The 25935-nt window shown below is 38.2% G+C and overlaps 2 protein-coding genes and 1 long non-coding RNA gene across 10 annotated transcripts in view; 1 reads left to right on the forward strand and 2 right to left on the reverse strand.

Moving 5' to 3' along the window:
- Nucleotides 1-272, reverse strand: part of LOC110404737 — a 3057-nt gene extending 2785 nt beyond the window's left edge. The window contains exon 1 of the long non-coding RNA XR_002442473.1: nucleotides 139-272. This is a non-coding gene — a long non-coding RNA (uncharacterized LOC110404737). The remainder of the gene's footprint in view (nucleotides 1-138) is intronic.
- MKRN2 (makorin ring finger protein 2) overlaps nucleotides 1-3801 on the forward strand; it is an 18756-nt gene extending 14955 nt beyond the window's left edge. For 3 of the 5 annotated variants that reach the window (XM_021409310.1, XM_021409311.1, XM_021409307.1), the window contains one exon: nucleotides 175-1160. In XM_021409310.1, coding sequence (XP_021264985.1) covers nucleotides 175-318 — 144 coding nt within the window. In that variant the 3' untranslated portion in view covers nucleotides 319-1160. Of the gene's footprint in view, nucleotides 1-174; nucleotides 1161-2653; nucleotides 3023-3559 lie in introns of those variants that run through there. The other 2 variants (XM_021409308.1, XM_021409309.1) reach the window with 2 other exon arrangements.
- RAF1 (Raf-1 proto-oncogene, serine/threonine kinase) overlaps nucleotides 3025-25935 on the reverse strand; it is a 44068-nt gene continuing 21157 nt past the window's right edge. For 3 of the 4 annotated variants that reach the window (XM_021409300.1, XM_021409299.1, XM_021409302.1), the window contains 14 exons: nucleotides 25343-25445; nucleotides 23278-23435; nucleotides 22224-22322; nucleotides 20645-20798; nucleotides 17205-17232; nucleotides 16988-17115; nucleotides 15706-15823; nucleotides 10396-10480; nucleotides 9273-9449; nucleotides 8752-8798; nucleotides 7410-7528; nucleotides 6301-6432; nucleotides 5035-5169; nucleotides 3025-4178 (listed from right to left, as the gene is read on the reverse strand). In XM_021409300.1, coding sequence (XP_021264975.1) covers nucleotides 4038-4178; nucleotides 5035-5169; nucleotides 6301-6432; nucleotides 7410-7528; nucleotides 8752-8798; nucleotides 9273-9449; nucleotides 10396-10480; nucleotides 15706-15823; nucleotides 16988-17115; nucleotides 17205-17232; nucleotides 20645-20798; nucleotides 22224-22322; nucleotides 23278-23435; nucleotides 25343-25445 — 1624 coding nt within the window. In that variant the 3' untranslated portion in view covers nucleotides 3025-4037. The remainder of the gene's footprint in view (nucleotides 4179-5034; nucleotides 5170-6300; nucleotides 6433-7409; nucleotides 7529-8751; nucleotides 8799-9272; nucleotides 9450-10395; nucleotides 10481-15705; nucleotides 15824-16987; nucleotides 17116-17204; nucleotides 17233-20644; nucleotides 20799-22223; nucleotides 22323-23277; nucleotides 23436-25342; nucleotides 25446-25935) is intronic. The other variant, XM_021409301.1, reaches the window with a different exon arrangement.

A 25935-nucleotide genomic window follows, 5' to 3' on the forward strand; every position in this document is an offset into this window, starting at 1 on the left:
TATGTTGTAACAAGAGCGCTGTTAAAGTAATAACAGCAAGTATTGCTGAATTAATAAATACCAACTCCTAAGTCTCAGCTTCAGTTTTTTTATTAAATGAGGAAAGAAGCCTGATAGGGGAAAATACTTTTAACTGACCTGTGCCAAGCTAAATCACATTTTCTCCTATTGCAGTTCTTCAATTCTGTTCGTCTGTGGGACTTTATTGAAGACAGAGAAAGTAGGACTGTGACCGGCGCAGATGATCAAGTAACAGAACTTGGAGAACTTTTCATGCACCTTTCTGGGGCTGAGGAGGATTCTGCTACTTCTCAATAAAGGCAAGCGAAGGTGCTTTCTTCCGTAGCAATCTAGCTATTTATTTAGCAGTGGTTCTACTTCTTACAGCACAGCTGGAATGAATGAATGTGCCCTGTGGTCTACTTGTGCAGTCCTGGTGAGGTTTTCAGGTAGTTGTTGTATAGCAACAAAAGTACTAAATTATATTTAAAAAGTTAAATTGATTGCATGGAAAAAAATCCCTTGATCCCAAGAGGGTTTGGCCTAACATAAGCTGTCATGTCAATTGAACGGTAGTGTTACATACAGCTCCTCTCTTGCCTTTTAAAGCATAAGCTGTTAAGAACTGTTGCTGTATCTGTTTAGGGTGCTTATTTCCCCCAAATTAACTAAATGTATATCTGCAGAAACACACTAGGAATAACGATCCATGTAGCTTTTCCTTTCTTAAAAAAAAAAACCTACTACATTATACCTCAAAGTATCTAGAATTCAGAGGAACGCTCACTGTATTCTTACAGAGTGCTTCAGTAAGGGGGCACTGCCAGGCTGTCAGAGACAGTACAAGGCAGGTTCCTACCACTGCTTTAAAATAATGAAGAGTATAGTGGCAGGAAGGGCTTCCTACAGCACCTGCTGCAAAGCAAATACAATCTAGTACCTCCAGGCAGAGCTGTAGTTCCGGTACTGGAGTCAAAATGCACAGACAGATGATACCTACAGCACAAACTGGTACTGGACACTGCATAAGTAGGTTTCGATATCAGTTGAAACAGCAATAAATATTTTTGTTCATTTTAACTAGATGAAATGTATTTAATTCAAAAGGAAACTTTGATTCAGGTTAAATGAAGCAAAAATTAAATGAGGTAACTAAATAATGTTCTGATCCCCCTCTCTCAGTGTTCTTACAGTTTTCATCTACACCATGTTAAATCATTTCAGTCAAAAAAGGAACAATAACCACTACTTACCCTGCCTGTGGGGGCAGTAGATACTTAGGGCTCTTCCATGGCCATGTATTTCTAGCTTACTGAGTCGCATCCTTCTGTAACATATGCCCAGGACAGCCCTACTCCCAGGCATCTCACTGCCCCAGCTGGCACTTACAGTTATTTAAAGCGCAGGACTGGGAACTGCAGCTCCACATTCACCTTGTTCTCATTAAAAGGAAGCACTGGTCGAGGTCCAGGAGGTCAGGTATTAAAGCACATCTCTTCTGAGCCAATGGAAATGTTAGTGAATTCTTCCTTGAAATTTTAATTCATGTTTGAGCTGCAGAAGCTTTGAGAATCATTTTAAGTTCTGTTTTAATTATACTTCTAGCAAAAGCAATTCATGGTATGACTGTGCAATTTGTAAGCGGTTATTTCTGCTGAGTCATTTGTATCAACTCCGCAGTTCAACTTCCGTCTAGAAACAAGTGAACTAGCTACTGGCTATTTCAGAACAAGCAAACATGTTTTTCCATACAAATGCAGCATGTAATCTTGAAAGTCAAGCAAAGGGCCAATGCTCCTGCTACCTTTATGAACAAACTGCCTATCACTGAAAGGTTGCTCGCCTGTTTCAAGACTCAAGCATTTTAGAAAGCCTGATCGTTGCGGTGACAAAAATTGTTGTGAAGCGACGGTAGGTAGAGGCATTGGTGCAGAACTCCCCTTGTCTGAAAAACGAGCAGGAAACAAATCTGAAATATAGATGGTAACTTGTTTTTCCAAGCTACCTAGCAATTACACAAAGAGAAATTCTACTGTAAAAGCAGTAAGACAGACTCAGACCTTCCACATTCTTCACTTTACAGCTTTCAAAATCTAAACTGACGTCAAATACTAATCAAAATAATCCTCTTGCTTTTACAAAAAAAAAGCAAGTTTTCATTTTCCCAGAAAGACACAACTTGATTTTAAATATGAATGAACCATGAGGTTCCTTTCTGCAGTTCAGTGCTGAAGTAAGAGCAGCTTTCCATAGAATCACAGAACCATTAAGTTTGGAAGAGACCAATATTGCCCAGTAAGCCATGTCCCTCAGTGCCACATCTACCTCTTTCTTGAACACCTCCAGGGACAGGCACTCCACCACCTCCCTTTTCACTTCTTCCTTTTTTTTCCAACACTAATTAAAATGAAGGTAAAATGAGAGAGGGAGGACATTTACAGTGTGCTGCAATTAAAATACTAAGAATACTACTGAAAAGCATGCCAATCTTTATACAGAACTGTATCCACCAATGCCAAATGCACATTTTATGGTAGTGCTCAATTATAAGGGTGATGTTATGGTAATGTTCTGTGGACAGTACATTTCTGGATTATGTATTTTAAATTCTCCTCTACTTGAACAGAATACTAATTTAAAAAGTAATTCTTAGATCAGACCACCTCTCTCGTCACCTCTTGCCTGGCCAACCAACAGAAAACACGCATTACCTAAGGGGAAAAAACAGGCTCCCAGAAGATACAATGCAGAGCAGAAGTGGTGCAGGTAGCTCACCTGATGGTGCATCAGTGTATGTATCTAGCAGGTGCTGCTGAAAGATGCGGACAGTAACATCAAAACCAGATTGTAAGTAAACTGAATGGGAACTCATAGGAAAATACTAGATGCGACAACCTATTTTTACTGGTACAGTTAATAATTATCCTAAAAATCATTCACAGTGTTATTTCCTGAATTTTTCAGATGTAAATGTGTGTCAGAATATGAATTACTACATTAAATGATGACATTGAATCTTAAACCTAAAATTTAATTTATTTTATTAAAATAAGATAATCAGAGGAACCTTGGCTTACAATAAATGCATTTTCTCAGGAGCAATAAAAACAAAATTAAAACCCAAATCAGCAAGAAAAACTGTATACGCTCAGTTTCCTCTTGATAGTGCATCTCTTGGACGACAGCTTCAGATGGGATGAAAACTATGCTCGTTTTGCAGAAGTATACTGATACTGTTAATTAGCCTTTTATCAGCCACAAAAGCCTGTCTTTCTGCACTTACCACCTCCTCGGGCTGCAAGAAACAAGTCCATAGTACCAAAATAAGCCGCTTAAGTTACCGAAGATGACCGGAGCAAGACTGGCTAGCTTCCTTCTCTGAGCAGTACAGTTTAGAATATACTCCATTCCTTTGCAAGAGTTTTTCTTCTATGTGCAAAACTATTGCAAAACTATTTCGTGTTGAATTAGCATTTTAACTTATTTCATTGGCTTGATGAAAGCTCTTAGGCAGGAGCTGATTTCCAGAAAGTTTTTTTTTTTCTTCTTCTTCCCTCAGTCTTGTTTGCAGAAACCTATTTCCAGCAAAACTCCCCTGCTGTGAAGTGCCACGGGGCAATCAGAGAGCACCGGAACGCATTATCTTTCCTCAGATGCCAAGTCAGGTCATCCCTGCTGTAAAAACACCAGTTTATCAGCAGGTTCAAATCAACCCAGAAACACTGCCAAAGAAACATCCATCTCTTCTGTGTATGGGAAAAAATAAGGCTCAAGTGCATCTATTAAAAAAATAGTAATAGATCTCTTGATTCGTAGTCTGTTAACAATCCCAGTAGAAGAAACTGTAGAAAAAGGCAATGTGGAGCTGTGTCCCTGCAGCCTAACAACTGCAAACATCCTTAGCAGCTTGTTCTTAAACAGGGATGCGGATGATCCTGCTGGCACTGATCCTGTACACTGAGGCATTAAAAGCACAACTTCTGTTACTTCTGTTCCTTTCCCATCACTGGAGAGATTAAGGGAAGGGGAGCACAATCCTAAAAAACAGGCAGTCTTGTGGATGTTAACGTGCAAGAATTGATGTCCTCTGTATGGGCTGCGCGGTGCAGAGATGGTTCGGAAGCACTCCGGTTGATTTTGGGTAAAGAATGTTGCAGCAACTCAATGGAAGACAGTATCTGAGAGAAAGGCACATAAATGAAAAGGCAACGTGTTAGAAAGAGGCACAGGTCTTTCCAAGTAGGTCTTAAGCCTTCATTTATTAGGGCTTTACAAATATCCGTACAAGCAACAATATACTACGTGGAGACACTGACAGCAGCGCTCAAGGAATATGTCAGTTTGAAAAATCCAACTCTGCCACAGAGTTTCATTGCTGTGAGGAGACTCACTGAGTTTCAGGGGATAGGCAGATTCTTCTCAATTAGAGTTCATCAATAAGCAAGCATCTACGCACTCTCCAACCCTGTAACAGGGAAAGAATTGCATCCGCTTCCTAACTGTCTCTTTAGAAAACCAAATTTAGAAAGCTTTTAAACAACAAAAGTTGTACTTAAAAGTAATTCAATTACAGATATTTTAATGACTACAAGGAAGTACCTTCATCATCCTCACAGTGACAGGAAAAGGTCAAGTATCCTTTGTAAAAACACCAAAACTTGCTACAGGAATTTAAATCCCCAGTGACTTCTGCTTGCTTGTACAAAGTTGTGGGAGAAGTAAGGAACTGTCTTGAAAGCAAAATGCTCTAGTGTTAGAGCAATGTAGTGTTCAATACTGCTTCACTCAGGGTGGGAATTATTTTTAACTATTTTGTACATGAATCCTGTATATAAGCAATAGGAACTGCACGAGAGAGCTGGGTTACTAGAGGTTCACGTGTGACTAAACAAAACCAGGAAGCATGCTACACTTCATTCCTGCATCTACTTCCAGTTTCTAAACTTCTATTTTTGTCCACCTGAGGTGTTCTGTGTGGTAATGACTATTTATAAAATACTTAGAAGTTGCTACATGCTGAAAAAAGCCACTTACTTGTGGAAACAAGGGTCTTTCTTCCCTAACTTTCTTCAAACAATCTGCTACGAGCCTCTTCATTGCTTTGGGGCAGTTCTTGTACAACTTGCTGAGGTCTGGAGAAGCATAGCCTCGGCCAACCATGAAAATAATCTAAAAAAGAGCAACCAATAAGTAGCAGGGAACTGAAGCCACAGAAGCTGCTTCACTCGTTTAAAGCTGTAATGGCCTGAAGTGATTAAACATGAGTGCCAGAGCCAAGCACACCAGCAGAGCCTTGTACATTCATCCAAATCAGTTAACTGAAACAATGGTCTTGCTTTTGTATAATGTAGAACGTAATTAAATCAGAGTGACGCTGTGGTTTATAATGCTCCCAAGATGCAAAGGCACTATTACATTCAGAAAAGAACAGGACATACTATGTGACATGGCAATTTCCTTCAATTGAAGGCTACAAGTGACAAATGATCCTCAAGTTGACCACTTACAAGCTCAAGTCATGCGCTGTCAGGGTTTGGCATGAGTGTTATTGGTCAGTAGAGCTGTTTTCAGGTATCTCAGTAAATACATTTGCCAAAGCAGATTTACAGCTATTGAGTTGAAAGAGATCATGACTAATCGTAACTACTGCAGCGTAAAGGAAAAGGGGTTGTTTTGTTTTCAGACAAACACTAAGTGATACTGTTAGTGGTGGAAAACGTTTTCTGTTTTAGTCCAAGACAGACCATAACACACAACAGGGGCAAAAATAATGGCTTCTCCCCACATAGACACACACACTGCTCATTATTCGATCTTCAATTAAAAACAAATGAAAGCAGAATACAATCAAACAACAATCAAAAAGCTGTAACAGTTCTAAGTTTGTGCCCTACAGAAGAAAGCTTTCAATAATGAATTAACTCTACACTAACATTTAATACGGAAAGTTTTGATAATAAATAACCACTATTTTTTTTTTTTGCTTACTAAAAAACATGGAATCTAACCTTGCTGATCTATGACTAGATATTTAACATCGAAAGGAAATTTTTCTTACAAACAAATTTATAAACCAAGACCGTAATGATGTAACTAAACGCATTGGCACAAGGAATCTTCATGAGTTACTGTCACTATCAATATTTAAGAAAATATTCAACTCCACCCATTTACTGCTGAAACAAATAATATTGTAAACAACATTCCAGTTCTTGTTTTGCATCTGTCCTACATTTCTTGAGGAAAATACAATGCACTATACCCAGAAGCAAGATGCACTGTTAGGTGATGGTTTCTTACCTGGTCGCGGTTGTTGATGTGGGAGTACGGCAGCTCTCCCGTCATTAGCTCATACAGTACTATTCCATAGGAGTAGACATCTGACTGAAAACTGAACGGATTACTGTCTTGCATCCGTATCACTTCTGGTGCCTTTAGGAGGAGAAAAGCAACAAGTGAAAAGCAGTGTTAATGAGCTAAGAAACAGAAAAGGCAAGCGAATGGGAAAATGGAAAGCCAAGAGGAGTCAACCAATAATTAGTGAACAACAGATAGAAACCTCAGGACCTCCTCTAAGGCACTGAGGAAGTTCTGTCAGTGCTATTCTACATCTTACTAAATGAGTACGTCCACATACAGCATATATGTAGATGTTAACACTTCTAAGAAAATCTCAGAAACTTTCCTGTGTAACTTGAGAACTTCCTATGTAAACTCACAATGATCTGCAGCAGCTCTGAGTCACCTCCAAGCTTACTGCAGCGAGCACCTGCAAGGTGCAGGACAGCAGCGTGCTATCACCCACAGCTCAGTATGTCGGCACCGCTTGTGCTCAGCCCCACACTTCAAGGAGCGCTCCCTGCCTTTCCCCATCCACCTGACAAAGCTGCTGAATGCCAGGTCGGCAAACGTGCATGAAAAGAGATGTTGCCAGGTCCTTAGCAGGGAGCAGAGGAAGAAGAGACCATGATGAAGACAGGGTTCGCCCATCCCACAAAGCTCCTGTTATGCAGATTCAAGGCAGTTGCTTGCTCTCCAGTTGAGAAGAGCCCTTCTGGGGAAAGGTGGGATGACTAGAGGGATTCTCCCCTACTGTTGGGGTACTCCCAACAGTACCTTGCAATTCTACTGACAACCCTTGTCAGCCTTTGCCATGTATGTTTAGAACTCCAAAAACTCAGGAGGAAACACTGTTGAACAGTGTCTACTTTGGGGCAGTTAAGCACTCCAGCACTTCATTCTTTAATTTTAACTTATCCTACAATTGGAATAAACATCTACACAGCGCTAACAGTGCAGGCTGTCATTTAGATATAAAGATCTGTCAAAACTACTACACTCAGCTGACAAAACAAGTGTTAAGAGGATGAAAGACAACTATTTAAGCAGCAGTGAAATACTTTGCTCACCATCCACAAAATGGAACCAGTGGGTTGCTCCACCTGTTGCGATCCACTCCACCTGGACTTTACAGTTGCCAGACCAAAGTCTCCTATTTTCACTGTGAGGCCTTCATGAAGAAATATATCTAAACAGTTGTTAAAGAAATTCTATAGAAAACCTGAATGAACAATGCTAAATTTTCTGACGTGATTACGAAGTGTGGTTAGGGTTATCAGAAATCCAAGTCAACTATCCAAGAATATGGCCGGGTTTGGTTTTTTGTTTTGTTTGTCTTACCTGCTACAAGTTGTATCTTAGGGAAAAAGTAGTTCTATGGCATCCACGTGTACAGAGATAACAAAATGCAGGTATGCAATCTATGTACTTAACAGGTTTGTCTGTAAGGGTTGAAAGCACTTTCTTTGTTGGGATTAAGAAGAAACCATTTTACAATTTCATTCGAGAACAGCTGAAGTTTAGAAAGATCACTCAGAAATATAAGCACAGATTGACTGCCAGCTCTCATTTCTAATCAGGAAAAAGAAGAAAGGTTACCATTATCAGGAATCACAAACTCCTAACCTCCTAAACACTAAATTCCTATACACTAAAGTGATTATTTTTCTACCCTAACCGAAAGGGGAAATCCTTTTAATTATGAAAATGAAATTTAAATTACTTAAAATACTTAAATTACTGTATTTGGCATATTTTTTATACCTTTGCAAAATGTTCTGTTCACAGTTTATAAAAGGGAATTACAATTCATGTTGCTAGCTAAGTATGTGCTCTTCTTGGCAATTTCAGAAGCAGGCATTTTCAAAGGTAAAAGACATCAGTTCACAACATTCACATGTATTTCTAAATTTACATTGTTACGGAAGTGTTTTGGTCAAAGGTTCCTTCTTCTTGAGTTTAAATTAAGATTTCTGGCTTTATTTATGCCAGCCATCTGAAGATGTTTTGGATTTATTAAAAATATATGGGATACAGTATGGGGCCCACATGTGCACACGTATCCCTCATCAAATAGAAAGCTTCTCTCCAATACACTATCTAGATAATAGAGACATAGTATCACAACACCACCACAGAAATACTATTTAATTAAAATAAAGCACGTTTAGAGAATGACTGCTGCTTCTCTTTTTGTCATCTTTATAACAGCAGTCTGCTAAGCAAGCACATACCTTCTATGAAAGGCCTCGCTAAAAGTAACTTCTTATTCATCAAAAGAAATGTCTGCTTTTTGTTACATGCATTTAAAACAGCTATTTCACACACACAGCTCCCACCCGCCCCCAGAAAAAGCTCCAAGTTAACAACAAATCACTCACATTACAGCAAGATAAAGTAAGGAAAGGATACTATTGGATTTCATGTCTCTGTGGATGATATTCTTTGCATGTAAATAGCTGTGAAAGAAGCAGCAGAAAAGTGACATAGATGGATGCTGTTCATACAAATTGAGCCTCCTGTATCAGTTTACCATATGACTAGTGGTCTAATGTTAATTAAAACAAGATTCCATATGGGAAAAAAATACAAAAAGAACGTAACAGTGCTTAATTAAAGATGATAAAATCTTTGTCACTTGAATGCTTAACGTTACAGTCTTTAACAGCCCTTGAACACGGATCAGATATTGAGTTTTAGATTTATGTGACAAAGACTTAAATAGTGGTTTAAGAGGTTCTGAAATATTAGGCAGATTCATCCCAGAACATCATTCACACCACGTGTACTCCAACATTACCTCCTGACTCAGTATCCCAGTCTGACCTACTGCAGTGTTAGAGCAATAACGCATACGAGGGTTTGGGGAAGAAAAAGGGAACATCATTCCAAGAGATGTAACAGATACAGATCGAGTTGTTCATCCTACTCACTCCATTCCCTGCGCTGTCTGCCGAGCAATGTCAATGAGCTGGAACATTTGGAACTTGGTCTCTTGAACGTGCAGGTGTTTATACAGACTGCTGCCTTCACACCACTGTGTGACAATGGCCAGGTTATCTTTAGTCATGTAGCCCATAAAGAGCAAAATATTAACATGCCGAGTCTTCCTAATAGAAGTAGCAGAAAAAGAAATTAGTATCTTTATAAAAATGTTACCGTGTTCTTTTGCAAATGAGCTCGTCTGAAGGAACATACTTCAGCTTTCAAGCCAAAGCAAACAAATCTTGCAAAATGAATTCTTTACTAAATGAATGTGTTTGTTTTGAAAAGAACAGCAATATGCCACAGTCGCTAATTTCTAATTTTTACAATTAAATCAGCTCCTTTTCTGGTTTTAAATTAAAATACTTCCTTTTAGTTCCAAGGAAGTTATTTAATACCAACGTTCAGTGTTACTGAAATCAGTAACCAGAAGTCATACACGCAGGTGTATGACATTAACAGAAGTGACTGGAATAACAGAAATGACCCTGAAAGCTATGAAAAAGTGACAACATAAAATATAAGACTGAATCCCAATAGGAAACCAAAGGGTCATTATAAACTGCAAGAGAATGAAAAAGTAATTATTATATATAGGTTCAATTCCAGGATTCCATTTTTTAAATTACAGTTATTAATTGGACATTACAAAACCAGTATTTGAAAACCAAATACATGGATCAGAGAATAGATTAAAGAAAGGGAATTATGTTGCAAATTTAAAAAGATGTACAGCTCAAGTACTCTGCCCAGCCATGAGAATTATGGCAGAATTAATTTATCTCACTTTCTCCTACATGCCATATATGACCTGAGGGGTTGTGGATGTGAGTATTAGTTATCTGCAAAAACAACTTTCAGAAACAGTGAAGAACCACTGAATTATTACTGCTGTCTCACAGCTCTACAGCAGTGTTTAGAAGTATCTCTGTACCCTGCCTTTTCATTTTTTTCTCTGGAGATCTGCTTTTTCTGCCTATTAAATATAGAATATTGGGCAAGACAGTGTAGTCCGCAGGCAAATACCATGGCTTCGAATAACAGAATTTAGCAAAGAAACTATAAACTCACCTTAATACAGCCACTTCGTTTCTGAAAGCCTGAAACTGTTCTGGGGTTGGATCTACAACCTTTAATATTTTCACTGCTACATCCCCTGAAAATACATTTACAGTTCAAGTTACTAAAAATGCATTTTTTTTCCAAAAATAATGTTACTATATAGTATACGTAAAATCCCTAGTTTGTGCACAGTACACCTCTAGCAGTCTATAGGCCAAGACCATAAACCACAGGACCACACAATTCATTTACCTGACTTGAGAACAACAAGAGTCATTAATTGTTCACCATGCTTCCCTTCTAGTTTTTAACAGCAGTAGCTGTCTAGAACCGTCCTTATGCTTTTTGAATGATTTGAAGCTACTAAAAACACCAATAGGTGCAGTCACAGCTGTTCTGTACAATGGTATTTTAGTGTAGCTGCATTCTCAGCACATTATTTCAGTAACAGTTTCATCAGTCTGCTGGCTTCAAACAGTAGGCAAAGACTCATCACTTTCCCTTTTCTGTCCAGCTCTAGCATATACGTGCGTGTGTAAACTTATTTATATAAATACATACAGACAGACAAGCTTTATTTGTTTATCCTACAGCTGGATATAGGTTTCTACTTGTAAAGATCTCAAGTCCCTGAATCTCAGGGCACAAACTAGGGGAACAAAGTCTCTCCCACAGTAAGATCAGATCAGGTTCAAGACCACCCGAGGGACCTGAACATACACAAGTCCATGGGAACTGACATGATGCATCCCAGAGTCCTTAGGGAACTGGCAGTGAAGTGCTACTCTCCATCACATTTGAAAAGTCATGGCAGTCAGGTGAAGTCCCCAGTGGCTGGTCAAAAAAGAACACATCTATTTTTAAAAGAGTAAGAAGGAGGACCTTGGAAACTACCAGTAAGCCTCACCTCAGTGCCTGGTATGATCATGGAACCCATTCTCCCAGAAGTTACACTGAAGCACACAGAAGACATGAAAGTGACCAGAGACAGCCAACGGGACTTCAGCAAGGGAAAACCATTCCTGACTCAGTGGCCTTCTACAACAGTGACTGCATCAGTGTAAAAGGGAAGAGCAAATAATATCCTCTACCTGGACTTCTGCAACACCAAAGTTTTGCCTCTAAACTGGAGAGAGATGGATTCGACTGATGGACTATTAGATGGATAAGGAATTGTCTGGGTGGCTGTGTCCAAGGTGTTACTGTCAATGGCTCAATGTTTGAATGGAAACTGGTAACAAGCAGTGTCCCTCAAAGGTCTGCACTGAGACCAGCATCTTCATTAATGACATGGGTAATAGGACTGAGCACACCCTCAACAAGTTTGTAGACAACAACAAGCTGAGCAATGCAACTGAGATGCTAGTGGGAAGAGAACTCACCCAGTGTGACCTTGACAGGCTTGAGATGTAGGTGTGAACCTCAAAGTGTAATGAGGTCCTGCCTCTGGGTTGGGGCAATCTCTAGTATGAGTACAAACTGTAGGGCGAGCTGATTGATAGTAGCCCTGCAGAGAAGGACTTGTGATATCAGTGAATATAAAATGGGATATGACCAGCACCTGAAAGCCCATCATATCTGGGGTTGGACAGAAAGAACAAAGGCCTGCAAGTCGAGGGAGATGGTTCTGCCTCTCTGCTCTGCTCAGTAGAAGGCAGACATGGACCTGCTAGGTCACATCCAGAGGAGGCTACAAAAATGATCGGAGGGCTTGAGCACCTCTCCTGTGAAGAACAGCTGAAAGAGCTGGGGGTTGTTCAGCCTAGGGAAGACTCCAGGGAGACCTCACTGCAGCCTTTCAACAGGAAGATCAAGAAAGACTTTTTACCAGGTTCTGTAGTAACAGAAAAAGAGGCAGTGGTTTTAAACTGAAAGAGGGTACATTTACACTGGCTATTCTGAAGAGATTATTTTTATGTTGAGGGTGGTGAGGCACTGGAACAGGCTGCCCACTGTTGTTACAGATGTCCCATCACTGAAAGCATTCAGTCAGGTTGGACGAGGCTTTGAGCAATCTGATCTAGTAAAAGCTGTCCCTGCCCATAGCACTGACACTGGAATTGATGACTTTTAAAGGTCCTTTCTAACCTAAACCACTCTATAATTCATATATAAATTTCCCAGACTGAAATGTCACTAAGTTTCAGGAATTGAAGGAATACATGTTCTATCCAGGAAAAGCAGAAAAAGCATGAAAAATACAACTGATTTTAGTATTTCAGTAACAAATTTCAGGACTAGGGAAAGTGAAATATCTTTATGTTCTTCAAGGTGATACGCTATAAAGTCTCCTTAAAAGCTTCATTTGAACTGGTATCAGTGTAATTGCTTGGTTTAAATTTCAGTACCTGTTGAAGGGTAATGCAGAGAGGAATGAGCATATGATGATTCAATGCCATCTGTTTAATAACTACTTCCACAGAACAAAGTTCTAAAAGGCTCTACAGTGAACATTTAGAAAACACAGATTCAATAGTAGAATTGAAGTGATTATAAAAGGTACGATAGTAGAGTGAAGCTGACTGTCCTAAAAGTCAAACCTCAACAGCAAGGCCCACCAGCTCTTTAGTGAAAGAAGTGAATGCCAAATTCATATTAACTATGGATGGACAGAATATTTTCAACAAGTGGACAAACATGCCTTGACACTATCACAGGAAGATAAAAGGAGCTTGCATAAACTGAAGCTTAATCTTAGTTCACATGTAAGAGAAATCTGAGAGATTTTCTACTCCCAAGTATGCTCATCCCACAATGTAAAGGCTGCTGCCACTGAGCATTACAGAACCATCGCTTACATTAAAATAAAGATCTGTAGAAGGACAGGTTTATCTGCTATTACAATCACTTCATCTTCTTAATATCATCTCTTTTCAAAAATAAGATCTGAAAACTGTTAGCATGTCTCTAGAATATTATGATCGATTAAATTCATTAGGAGCAGCTCAATTAAAATCAAGGTTGCAAAGTATGGAAAGGATATGTAAACTGGTACTTGAAAGTTTCAGACAAAGTACTCTTACAGAGACTGCAGCATCTTCCACTGTAGTTACCAGTTGTTCAGTTTGCTGTATAAATTGAAGTCACAAAGATGCACAAACACTGAACGCATTATTATACATTTCTATCTAACTTCAGTAAATGCAACACTTCCTATTTCATCCCTCAGCATCTTCCTAAAGAGAGCCATCTCACATTTTGAGTACACAAAGGTCTGGTGTTTTTTATTTTTCATGGTTTTTTGTTTTTATAACTTAGAGATCTCTCTCCTCACACATCAGAGCAGTAGAACATAGTGGTAGAAAGACGACCAGTTTCACACGACCACCAAGTCAGGCTTAAAAGTAGCCAGCTCCTACTGCAACTACTGTTTATGTACAATGCAAGACCAATAAAAGGTCTATCAATATGTGAAGTGTATTGCTAGGAGCTATACCAAGACAAGGATGCAGCATCCACTGATTGTAAGCCAAATGTTTTCAGACCGTTTTTCAAGATACCCTCCATTATGATCTTTGTTCCACTAATTAAGAGATGTTTTTATCTCAGTTTTTAATGAATCACATGCCACACTTTTTTAGCCTCAATGGCATTCTCCAAGCAGTTTTCTCTACAGAAATAAACAAACAATAGCACTTGTTTTGTTTAGCAGCAATCTGAAGACAGTTAGCTTCCACCACCCCCCAACCATCAAAAACCTAGAGCTGATTACCAGGGCCAAAGGGGAAATGTGAGTGTTTATGATAGGTAGTCTTCCAACCCATTTAAACTGCCTTGGTTTTCTTTCCTCCTTTTAAATTTAGAAGCATGCTACAGGACACTACAGGATCCAAATGAGGTCTGTAACAGAAGTGGTGCAAATATTAAAATTAGTACTTAACCATTAGAACAATCTGGAAAAATATGGAAGTGCAAGATACCTATTCAACAAGACATGCACTCCTCATAGCAAGACCATCCTTGACACTACCAATTTCATTTTTATTTTGGAAGACAAAGTCAAGGAAGTTTAGTGGAAACCTAATACAGGTTACACACAGTTGTACGCACCCTCTAGCAGGCCTTCCACTGGTACTCTCCAAGGGTTCACTGCAAACAGCCCCTCAGAGCTGGGCATGTTAGGAAATCTGACACCTCCATTCTAATCCAGAAATTCTACTTAAGTTTGCAGCAATCTGCCCCACTTCAATTAATTTCCTTCAACTTCACCAAGACATTTTAATTGTTGCATTTGTACAATTACAATAGCTTACTACAAAAAAAAAAAAAGCGTGCAATTCGTTAATTTGTGCACTGTGAGCTCCCCATTTCTTCAGTTCTAAACAGAAAAAACTTACAAGAAATACTTTCAAATCATTCAAGACCACACTACAAATGATGGCTACAAAACAAAAACAAATAAAACAAAAAGCTCTCCCATTATTTCTCCTTTAACAGAAAGTCAGTACCATTAAAGAAAAGTGTCAGTTACTTTGCTGACATCAATTGAGTTTATAAAATCAGATCGGGTTGTCAGTTTTTGATAATTTAACCTCAGGTTTGCCCAGAAATCAGGAGAAATCTGTACAGTCAGTTCAAATATGATACTGAATCCTATTTGTACTGAATTAGGTGATAGCTGTACAGTCCTTTTGTGCGCACAACTAAATGTTATTTGTAAATGTGTAGCTCCACGCATTTCCTGTTTAAAACATCAAAGTTCTTGATACATGAAGAGTAGTTGCAAACATTTCAGTGAAACACGTTAATAAGAAATTCACATTTATTTTCAGATTAGGGCCTGAAGGGGGTTGTGTTTCTTTTTAAAACCAGACACTCTGAATTTGGAACCTAATTCTGTAGCTCTGCAGCGTGCCTCTCTTCAAAGTGCTCCAGCAACTTTTTTCTCATCAACTCTCACATCAACCATTTTTTTCATTAGAAATACTCCATCGTAAAAACAACTTCTACTTCCTTCCTTTCCCTGCCACCTTGAGTACAAGTATGCTAATTAAACACAGAGGTATTCAAAAAAAAAAAAGGAAATTTAATTTAACATAATGCTGTGAAAATTTAGAACATGGCATTAGTGATGCTGGATTCAGGACATGGATGGAGACAGAATTAGCATTAGAATTAGTTGTGAGATTCAGATTTCAGTGTTGGCACCGTGCCTTCATTTTCTCAATGTGAAAGTGAGGAAATCCGTATTTCTCACCTAGTCCTTTTGCTGGCAGATAATCACATAGCACCATTAAAACACTGTCACCTTCTTCCGCATTACTGTCCTTCTACAGTACTAACATTTTGAGGAGACAGTAACAGCTGTGAAGAACTTACCATGCCATTTGCCTTTGTAAACAGTTCCAAAAGAACCTGACCCTATTCTGGTAGAAAGCATGACTTCGCTTGCTTCTATTTCCCAGTAATAACTAGAATCTCTTTGTCCACGAGGCCTCTGCAACAAAAATTGACATAGCTTTACATAATTATTTCATCAAATATATTGTATTTATATACACTGACATATACACCAAGAAGAAAATATCTTTCACAGAAATGTAAGATGCACTGAAACCTTGAGGGTTCTGTCCTGCAGTCTGAGCTTTTGTTTTCCTCCTCGGTTTTGAGGGGAGAAAGGGGCACCTCACAACACCAGGAGATGTAGGAAAAATTCAAAGAGGTATCAAAAAAAATATTAAACACACATGGTATTTATTTCATTATCAGTATTCAAGAAAAAAAGAAAAGTATTTCATTATTTTCCCACACGAGAAAGCCTGACATTTTAGTGGAAGGCTTTAAGTGCTCATGAAGATATCATTAAATTCTGCACTGGAGATATAAACCTTGATCTGAGATCACAAGAGGAATGAGTAATTGTGGATTCTTTAATTATTTGAACATATCTTAAATAGTTAAGAAACTTCCTTTAAAAAAAACACAATACTCAAATTACAGAACTCTCTTACATATCTGAAAGCAATAAATAAAGGAATATGAGAGCACAATTTCCAAACGTCTACGTGATTTACAGCTGGGAGTCCCACTGAGCAACTGTACTTTTAAAAAAATCTAATAACTTTTTAAAAATTCAGATACTATTCATTGTTATTTTAACTTTTATTTCTTCTTCTAAGTTTAAAATCAAAGCTCTGAGGGAAAGTTTGCATTTTGTTAAGACTGATTTTACCCTGAGACTCTTTAACCAACTTTGTTACCAAAATGATGGTGTATGCATTTTGGTATGAAAACTACGGCAGTACAATTCAAAAAGCAGTAAGGTTAAATTTTAATATGTTTAAAAGAATAAGAAGATGCAACCCCTAAATGTTTAGAAATGTAAGGCTTGAATCTATACTGAAAAATAATTTCAGAATTATGTCTGAAATTAATTTGAAATCCAAACACTTTTCTAGGTACTTAAAGCATAAGGCAATAACACCATCCTTCCCAAGTTAGATTAATATCCCTATTACACACACAGTGCAGAGTAATCAAAGAAGATTTCCATCAGCTTTTGTTGTCTTTCAAGTACAGATATTTATCCCAGCACTCCATTATTTGCATCGTAGTTTAACATACTGAATGTATTTACATACAGGAGTTCAAAAATACTTACAATTTTGTTTTTTTCTTGTGTATTAGTTCCAGGGGCTCGCTCTCTCTGGGCTGGGACTGGGGTTTTGGGCTGAGACCAGCCAGTTGGGCTCATATTGTTAGGGCTTCCAGACAGAGCAGAGGGTGATGCTTACATGTCAAAACAGAAGAAAAAGAAGTTACAAACCATAACACAAACACAAAATGGGATTACAATACTTTATTTTTGGAAGCCGTACCTGATTCACTATGGTTTCGAATTGCATCCTAAAACAGAGAAGACATCAATAGAGTTAGTAAAGTATATGACAGTACACAGAGAAACAAGCACAAATAGTTGTGTTGAAATAGTTCTTGACAGTTTAGACCAAGTGTCATACAATACTGACCAAGACCCTTTAAAGATGGCAGCTTGGTTATTTTCTAGTTACAAGAATCCTATTTGCTTAAAAAAAAAAAAAGAAAACCAAAAACAAAACAAAACAAAAAAACCATGCAACTGGCAAATTCTTACAACACATTAAAAATATTCACAGCATATTAAAAGATATTACTACAAAAAAAGGGGGCGGGGGGGGACACAGAACAAGAATGAACACCAGAATTTCCACCCCCTCCATTGTTGTTCATGCTTGTATGAACTGAACACAGCTGGTGTGATGGTCCTGTATCACCAGGGGACAGCTGTTTAGAAAGGTTCTGGATTATATGTAGGAAAACTTTTTAAAAGCCCCTAAAATATTCCGGGTCAAGAAGCATTTAGAAATAGTATGGTGGAGGTATTTCAACACACAGTAGACTACATCTTGTGCTCTAATACAAAAACATCTCCATTTCAAAACACTTTTCCACAGAAGTTTGACGATGGTTGAAAAGCATGTTCTTACACAGCTCACTACTTGGTACAGTGCAACAACTCTCACCTCATGCCACAGGCACTTTACAACACAACTCTACAGCCATGCACAAGATAAACTAAGCTCTGACAAACATGACTATACAACTTTTCTCACCTGCTATGCATTATCCCAAAGTACATACAGGAAACGTAAAATATCCAGGTACTGTATAAGTACAAAGCAAGAACATGCACTACAGAAATGTTAAATACTGTAGAAGTTAATAGAAGTCAATTCAAAGCTTCTAACTAATTAGTAGAATAATAAATGTAAGACTTCATAGGAGGACAGAACAAGCCTATATTCCATCATATGGCTTTCAAATTAGCCCGTATTTTCCTTACTAATGATTCATTTATGGAATACATCATTGTTGCTGCTTAGCTGTGTTCTCCCAGGCTCGAATTCTAAATAGTGTGTTCTTGCAGAACTCCTCTACTCTATGCCTGAGTGAATTAAAATCTACATAAACTACCAGAGAACTCTTGCAAATTACCACCTTTGTCCAGTTTGAGGACGGGAAGTCTCTTTAAGCATCTGCATTAATAACAAGTGGTGGTTTTTCTACATTGGCCTGAGAATGTAACTTCTTTCAAGCAAGCTGGCAAAGAACCACTAGATAACCTTCAATTGCTCTCATACTTAATTCTTAAGGAATTGTTATCTGAGAAAAAAAAAAAAAAAGAAAGTATCTTTGTTGAACTTCAATTCTGGTTTGAATAATATTTTCTTTTTTGCTTACGGATCCTGTAGCAAATGAATCCCCAAAAGTGTTCTTCAGAGTTTTTCTTACAACACAAATGACACCACAGCCCAGTGCTGCAGCCTGCCACCTTTGCTTCAATGTGAAGTACATCATGTTCTTAATCTACCCTATTGCAGTTAAATTTAACAAAATACTTTCTAGAGGAAAACAGCCATGCAACGGATGTATTTAAGAATGTTTTATGGCTCACAAGCTGCGTGACCAAGCAGATCGCTAATCCAAGCCTGCTCAAGTGCATAACAAGTATCACAGTAGTATGGCTTCATCCATCTTAACTAAAAATGAAGCTCTGTATCAATTAACCTCTTCCAACTGCTGTCCTCTATATTTATGTACAAACATGCTATAAAGATTTTCATTAAATCAGCTCCAGATTAAACACTTCATGTGGACAGTCATGGCTTACAAGTTACAGCAATCCTGTTAATCACAAGAAAACAAAAGGCACCAAGAAAATACCTACTCTTCCCCTCAAACAAAATCGTCTGCACCAGGAACTGGGAGAAGCATTCAGGCTGTTATTCTAGGCCAACAGGGTAAGAGATAACAGAAAAAGGAAGTATAAAAAAAAATTAAAAATGAAATGTTAGGATAAATGAAAGAAGAAGTAACCTAAGTTGCTTGGCATATGATCATCAAATGCAGTCAAACTTTTAAATAACGATTCCTGTTCAAGCAAAGAATTACAGGAGTGTTCAGACTGATGAGCCACCTTATTAAGGTGACTGTTTTCATATCATCCCTAAAGGTACTCACTATCTGTGTGGGTGGTTATTTTTTTTAAAGCCAACTGGAAAAGCAGCTACTGCCTCTAAGACAGGGCAGCTATTTTTATTCGATGCGCTATGATAGGCAGAATAGAAAGCATTTCCTTCTCTACCGCTATGCTTAAAGAATAAAGAAAGCAATGTCTCAAAAACTTATCACGCTACCAAGTTTAATAATTCATATTCTCCTTCTGTAAGGCTTCATTTTGTTTTTGTGCCACAGAAGACAGTTGTCCAACCCTCTGTGGGAAGAGGGGGGAGAGGCAGACAAGCTTAGCCTGTAAGGAATGGCACCTTTCCCCATTAAATGGAGTTATCACAATGCTTCTAACCAAAAGAACTGTCACAGGGTTGCAACACACTTCGTTTCACCACACTGAAGATGCAGAGCACTTCTCTGGCACATTTAGGAGAGCCTTTACATTTCATAGAAGCTTACAAGCTACCAGCTGAAGGAATAAGCAAGTAAACCCAGAAGTTAAAGGATTTTGTTTGGCCAAGGACTTTTTAACTTATTCCAGGAGGGGCAGAGGGCAATACAGGGTGCTCTCTGAAGTCCTGCAGTTCATCACTTTCTTTCTGCAAGCCTTTCCTGCAAATCACTCCCTTACACAAACAAACAGGATTCTTTAGGCCTCACTTCAAAAACTCTCACTGTTTCCAGTGTAAGGGTCCAAGCTAAGGGGAAAAATAAATAAATATATCATAAATAAAAGGATTATTGCAATCAAGTAACAGCAGAACTACTTTCAGAACCATCAGTTCTGTAAACATGTAACACACAACATATTGCCAGTAAACTTTGACTTGAGTATTCAGACTGAGAATTGCAACCAGACAAACTCTCGTCTCATTTTAAACAACCATCAGTCGCCCTCCCCCAGTCCAAATCTGTAAGTTTCAAAGAACGTTTTTAAATATGCCAATTAACACATATTTGTTTGGAAAAGTTGGGATTGTTCTCTTTTCAGATCTGTGAAACTCGCTTGTTAAACCTCCCTCGTGACTTTAAAGACACTGAAATCTACCTAGAACTTTACTGAAGTTGAAAAGACTGCAAGAATGAGCTATTAACTTTCTAGGCAAATGTGTCACCTATATCCTTCATCACAGCCTGCTAAGGAAAACAGTGCACAAATGACAGAAAAAGAATAAAAAGAAAAAGAACACCAACCAACCAGTGACTATGAGATAGCCAGTCACAAATTTAGTGTAACTGCATGATAATCCATCCCCATCAACATTACCTCAATTATTCGGCTGTCTACTGGCATTGTAGTGCTAACCATGTGGACATTTGGTGTGGATGTAGATCGCTGTCTTTGGGAAAGGGTGCCCTCAGAGGAAGGATTTGATGTGTTGAATGTGAAGACATGAGGTGTAGAATACCTGTGCTGGGAGCTAAGAAAAAAAGAGAGAAATTGGTGGTTATTATTTTTCCCCCCTCTAGCAGTCAAAAAAATACTCTTCAGTGTAACCTACCAAAAGCAGTAATGTACACAAAATTTCAAACACAGGAAGTGTTGGGATTTACATGCTAACTAAACTATTTGGTCAGCCAAACCATTTATGCTTTAACTTAGGAAATACATTTAAAAACTTGGCATATGGCTCTAACATGTTTAAGTCTAATTCTGCCATTGTAAGATACACCACAGTTCGCCTCAGTCCCCATTAAATCACATTTAATATACTGATAAATTACTGGCTCTGTTGGATTAATTAATTCAGGCAGTTAAATTTAAACCTCTCATTTCAAGCTTATTAAATGAGCAGCCTGAAAGGTACTTTTTTATTGCTAAGCCCTGAGTTTTTGAAGTTTGCAAGACTGTTCAACTTCTCACACAGAACAGCCAGCAAGGAGGTCATGAAACCCAACAGGCGTTCGTAGGAGGCCAACAGTAAAATCCAGTTCAGCGAAGAGTTATAAATCACAGCTAACATTAATCAAACTTCACTTATCCCAAATAACAAACAGCTTAACCAAAAGCAGACAGCCTTCACAAAAACAACCAACTACCTAATCAATAAGCCATTGTGCAGTAACACTAGAAATAGAATAACATGGCAAAGAGGACATAACATCAATTACTGATGTAGTTCCCAGTAAAATAAATAAATAAATAGAACCATTTGCAAGTCAGCTACGTGCTCCGTGCCTCATTCCTGACAGGTCAACATTTTTCAAAGGGATGTAGAAAAAACAAAAGATGGCCTGCCCTTTCCAGCCTCTAGAATTTCAAGGAAAAGAATACAGGCACAAATTATCATCAGAAGACAGGCTGCTTTGGAAGAAAAATGATTTAAATTCTAGCATTAAAACTACAGGAATGTTCTTACTCATCAGGTCTCAGAACTTTCTGTAAAATGAGCCTATTTTCCATTTCCACTGCTCTCTTTAATCTCTTACCTATCGTCATAATTTAGGACGTTATTTTAGCTTACGCATGTGACTCATGCAAAAAAAATGTGAGCTATAAACCCTTACATGTATGCTACACGATCAGATGAAATAGAATTAATTCACACAATACCAAGTTTTCGTAGGCAGGTAAACAAAGGTCTCCACAAAACTTTTAATACCCTCACTTAAAATCTTAAGACTAAAATTTAAAAATGTAAATTCCACAATTGATGCTTTGCTTGAAGCTGTAAGAAATGACACTAGATATTTTCTATGACGAAGTGCTGTTGCTTTCTTGCACATTTATCTCAACCTTCTATATTCTTCCATTTTCATGGAGCTGGGAGTGTTTTTGTTGTTTTTTGTTTGTTTTTAAACAAGTGTATTTCCCAAAACAGAAATGACAGGAAATACTAGCTTACCTAACAGGTATCCGGGAGACAGACTCCCGCATCCGTCTCATTGTCAAGGGAGGTAGTGCAGGGACACCACTGTCACTGATATTTGAATTTGGGAACAATCTGAAATATCAACAAAAACAATTACAATTTCAACTGCTACACTACCTCCTGTACAATGCTCTTTAAAACTGAGAATTTGAAGGGCTGTTTCTCTTCATGAACATGTCCCCAGTTCCTGTACGCACGTAACATTTTTTCTCTGGATGGTATGACGAAGAACTACGTCATCAGACTCTCACAGAAAATTTTCATGGGTTCTTACTAAACGTAGGCTACAGATACAAACCTGCAAGACTTCAGACTTTCTCAGCAAGATATTGAGGCTAACATTTTTTAATTTTTATTAACCCCCAGTAGCATCAACTGACACAATCATCCTGAATTCTGATTACTAATCAGTACAACTACATGACCAAATTCAGTTATTAAAAAAATAACTAATAAAGATACAAACACATTTATGGGTTTTAACTCTTTTGCATAAAAGAACTTCTAACGATGATTTTCAACTTTTTCTAATCGATATTATCTAAGTATTGTCCTTCATCAGTTTTCTCACCACTCCATTCATTTTCAGTAGGGTATCAAAAGCACTGCTACTCCTGGAACGTTCACCTTTCCAACAGTTCAAAAACAACTGAGTCATGATTTTTTTTTTCTCACTGACGTATTTTGAAAGAGGAATTAGGATGCCTTCCCATGCTGACTCAGAAGGGCATTGTAGCACCTGCCTGATCATCCAACACATTCATTTCTTTGTCTGAGAATACTGAAATTCCCAGCAATAACAAAATGCACGCAGCCGGCCTTCTTCACCTGGGGACAGACAGTCATTGCTGGCTGTTTTATGACATCCATATGTGTTCTGTAAACTCATGAATGTGACTACTCCTCCCAAAGATTCAAATGCATCTCTGTGCTAAGATTTTAAAAACAAACCAACAAACAACAAAAGCCCAAGGTGCCTGTCTGTCACAGAGAACTACTATTGCTATCAAAATGGAACAGTCCTTACAAGAGTTGCCTGATATTGCTCCAGTCGACGCACATGGTTGGAACTTTAGTGCTGCAGTGCTCATGGAACTTATAACCGCACGTCTGACACCGAAACCCATTTAGTAGGAACTTCTGGCAGATGTCACAGAACGCAAGCTTTAGAAATGTCTTCCGAGCCTAGAAAATGCATTGAATGATTAATCCAAGGTTCTCTTCATTAGCTAAGATGAACATCTTTACAGCTTGACATAAATAAAAACAATGGTAAATTATTATCAGCGCCCCCAAGATGTTACTGAACTTAAAAGTTTTCTTGTATGTATTTCTTGTTTAGTTGGAAACATGGAAAAGCTTACAAATCATTAGGGCACTGCTTGCCCAATCATTTAAAGAAAAATAACGTAAAACAATCTGTTCCATCAGACTCAAAAGCAACATCTAGCACTTAGTAAGGTGATAGAGCTGGGTGGGGTGGGAATTGGTTTTTTTTGGTGTTTTTTTTTTTGTCTGCTTGGTATCATCAGAAGTGAAGGAGGATCAGATCATAAGAACCATGTGTTTTTCTTTATTCGTCACAATATTTGTTGTGAGCCCACAGATAACCAATAACCCTAATACAAGAAATCATTTTCTTAGGATATAAAACAGTTTAAGGAAATTCCATTTTTTAAAATGGCGTCTAACATTTTTAAAGCTTCTGAAATACAGAAAAAAGATGTTAAATTGAACCAAAGGGTTTCCTCCTCCAGAGCATACCATACACAACAGCTGTAAGTCTGAATTTCCTCCAGTTCTGGAGAAAAATATTAGTTTTTGTAACAAATTGCAGACAATTGTATTTGTAGTTTTCTAATACTGCTAAGTGTAAACAAAGCTATTTTCAGTTATTGCAAATCAATCCTAAGCTTTCTAACTGATGTCAGTGGTAGTCCTTGGTTTTGCCACTTTGCACAGTATATTTCTGGAGCAAAACAAAACAGGCTGGAATGCAGAAAGAGAGTTCATTCATGTGGAAAACAAAATAAGGGAAGGTAAAACTGTAACAATTGGGCACTATCTCTTTGTTTAAATTAACAAATAACAGCCCTCATCATCTACTTATCTGTAATCTTGACTGCTTCTTCATCTACATATGTTAAGGCCTAGAAGGTTTGTTCAGTCTGGAGAAGAGGAGGCTCAGAGGTGACCTTGTCACTCCATATAACTACCTGAAGGGAGGTTGTAGTGAGCTGGGGGTCAGCTTCTTCTCTCTTGTAACTAGTGACAGGACGAGGGGGAATGGCCTCAAGTTGTGCCAGGGGAGATTCAGGCTGGATGTTAGGAAATACTCTTTTCTGAAAGAGTGGTCAGGCGCTGGAATGGGCTGCCCAGGGAGGTGGTGGAGTCACCAACCCTGAAGGTGTTCAAGGAATGTTTAGATTTTGTATTGAGGGACATGGTTTAGTGACAACTATTGTTGATAGGTGGATGGTTGCACTGGATGATCTTGTAGGTCTTTTACAACCTTGGTGATTCACTCTATTAATTTGCTCTATTTTGAGCAAATCTTATACTTCCCCCCCCCCAAAATCACAGTCAAATTACCAGGCAGCACCAGCTCCTAAAGCAACCTCAAGACCCTGCAGAATTAACAACACCTCTGCATATTCAGTACAATTGCCAACAGAACTATAAGGCCGCTGAATTTATCTAGTGTTTTTTAATCGAAGACTGAAAATGCAAGTCATCTCCCACTTTTGAACTCTAAAGACATGATATCTTAATATAATAGCTAGAGAAATATATATTTATATAATCCCAACTAAAAAAAATGTTCATCAGGGTGTTGATGGTGAACTTTTAAAGTTTTTGACATCTAGGAATCATGAAATATAAATAAAATTCTGACACTCCATTATCAACTGATATTTAGCCAATTTAATTCATGGGGAGCAGCGAGGAGGAGGAAACAAATCATTGCTTCTTGAATTCCAGCCCCCATATTTACAGAGCTAGAAGGCCCCTCGTGGCTATAACATTCCTTGAGTGAACATATAGTTCAACTAATAACATTTTTTGCAAAGTACACAGGAGGAAATGCTTACAAAATTGTGAGTGGTGAGCGGAACATGATCAAGGAAGTCCACTTGCAGTTCCTCGCCAATCAAGGAGGCAGCATCAGTGTTCCAATCCAAACGCACTTTTTTACTGAAAGAAAAAGTGGGGAGGATAAATTTACTTAGGAGGTAAGAAGTTACGTCTGATCAGTGATCTATGTTTTGTGAGCTTTCTTGAGTAAACTGAGAAACAAAAAAATCACACCTAACCTCTTACAGTGATCTGTATTTCACTATCTTTAACTTAGGAAAATTAGAAGTGACTCTGAAGCCATAGCAATTCAACTCTTTTTGTTTGTTTTAAGCAAGTCATTTAAATATATAGATTATTTGAAATAAACAACCTAGGAGCTACAATGGAGTTGCAACAACACCCTCAGAAACAAAACAAAAAATTATGAATTATGGCTTAGTGACATGAAAGCTGTATTATGTGCTTCAGCACTGAAGTTACTTGTGACCTCAGAATGGACTCAGTTATACAGAGATGTGAAACCACAAATGATTGCCTTGTGACTGAGGCTTAAGCGAGCATTAAGCCCACGCCTGTCGAGGTGTGAAGTTAAATGTATTAACTCCAT

Source organism: Numida meleagris, chromosome 11 (assembly GCF_002078875.1).
Source record: "Numida meleagris isolate 19003 breed g44 Domestic line chromosome 11, NumMel1.0, whole genome shotgun sequence".
NCBI lineage: Eukaryota > Metazoa > Chordata > Aves > Galliformes > Numididae > Numida > Numida meleagris.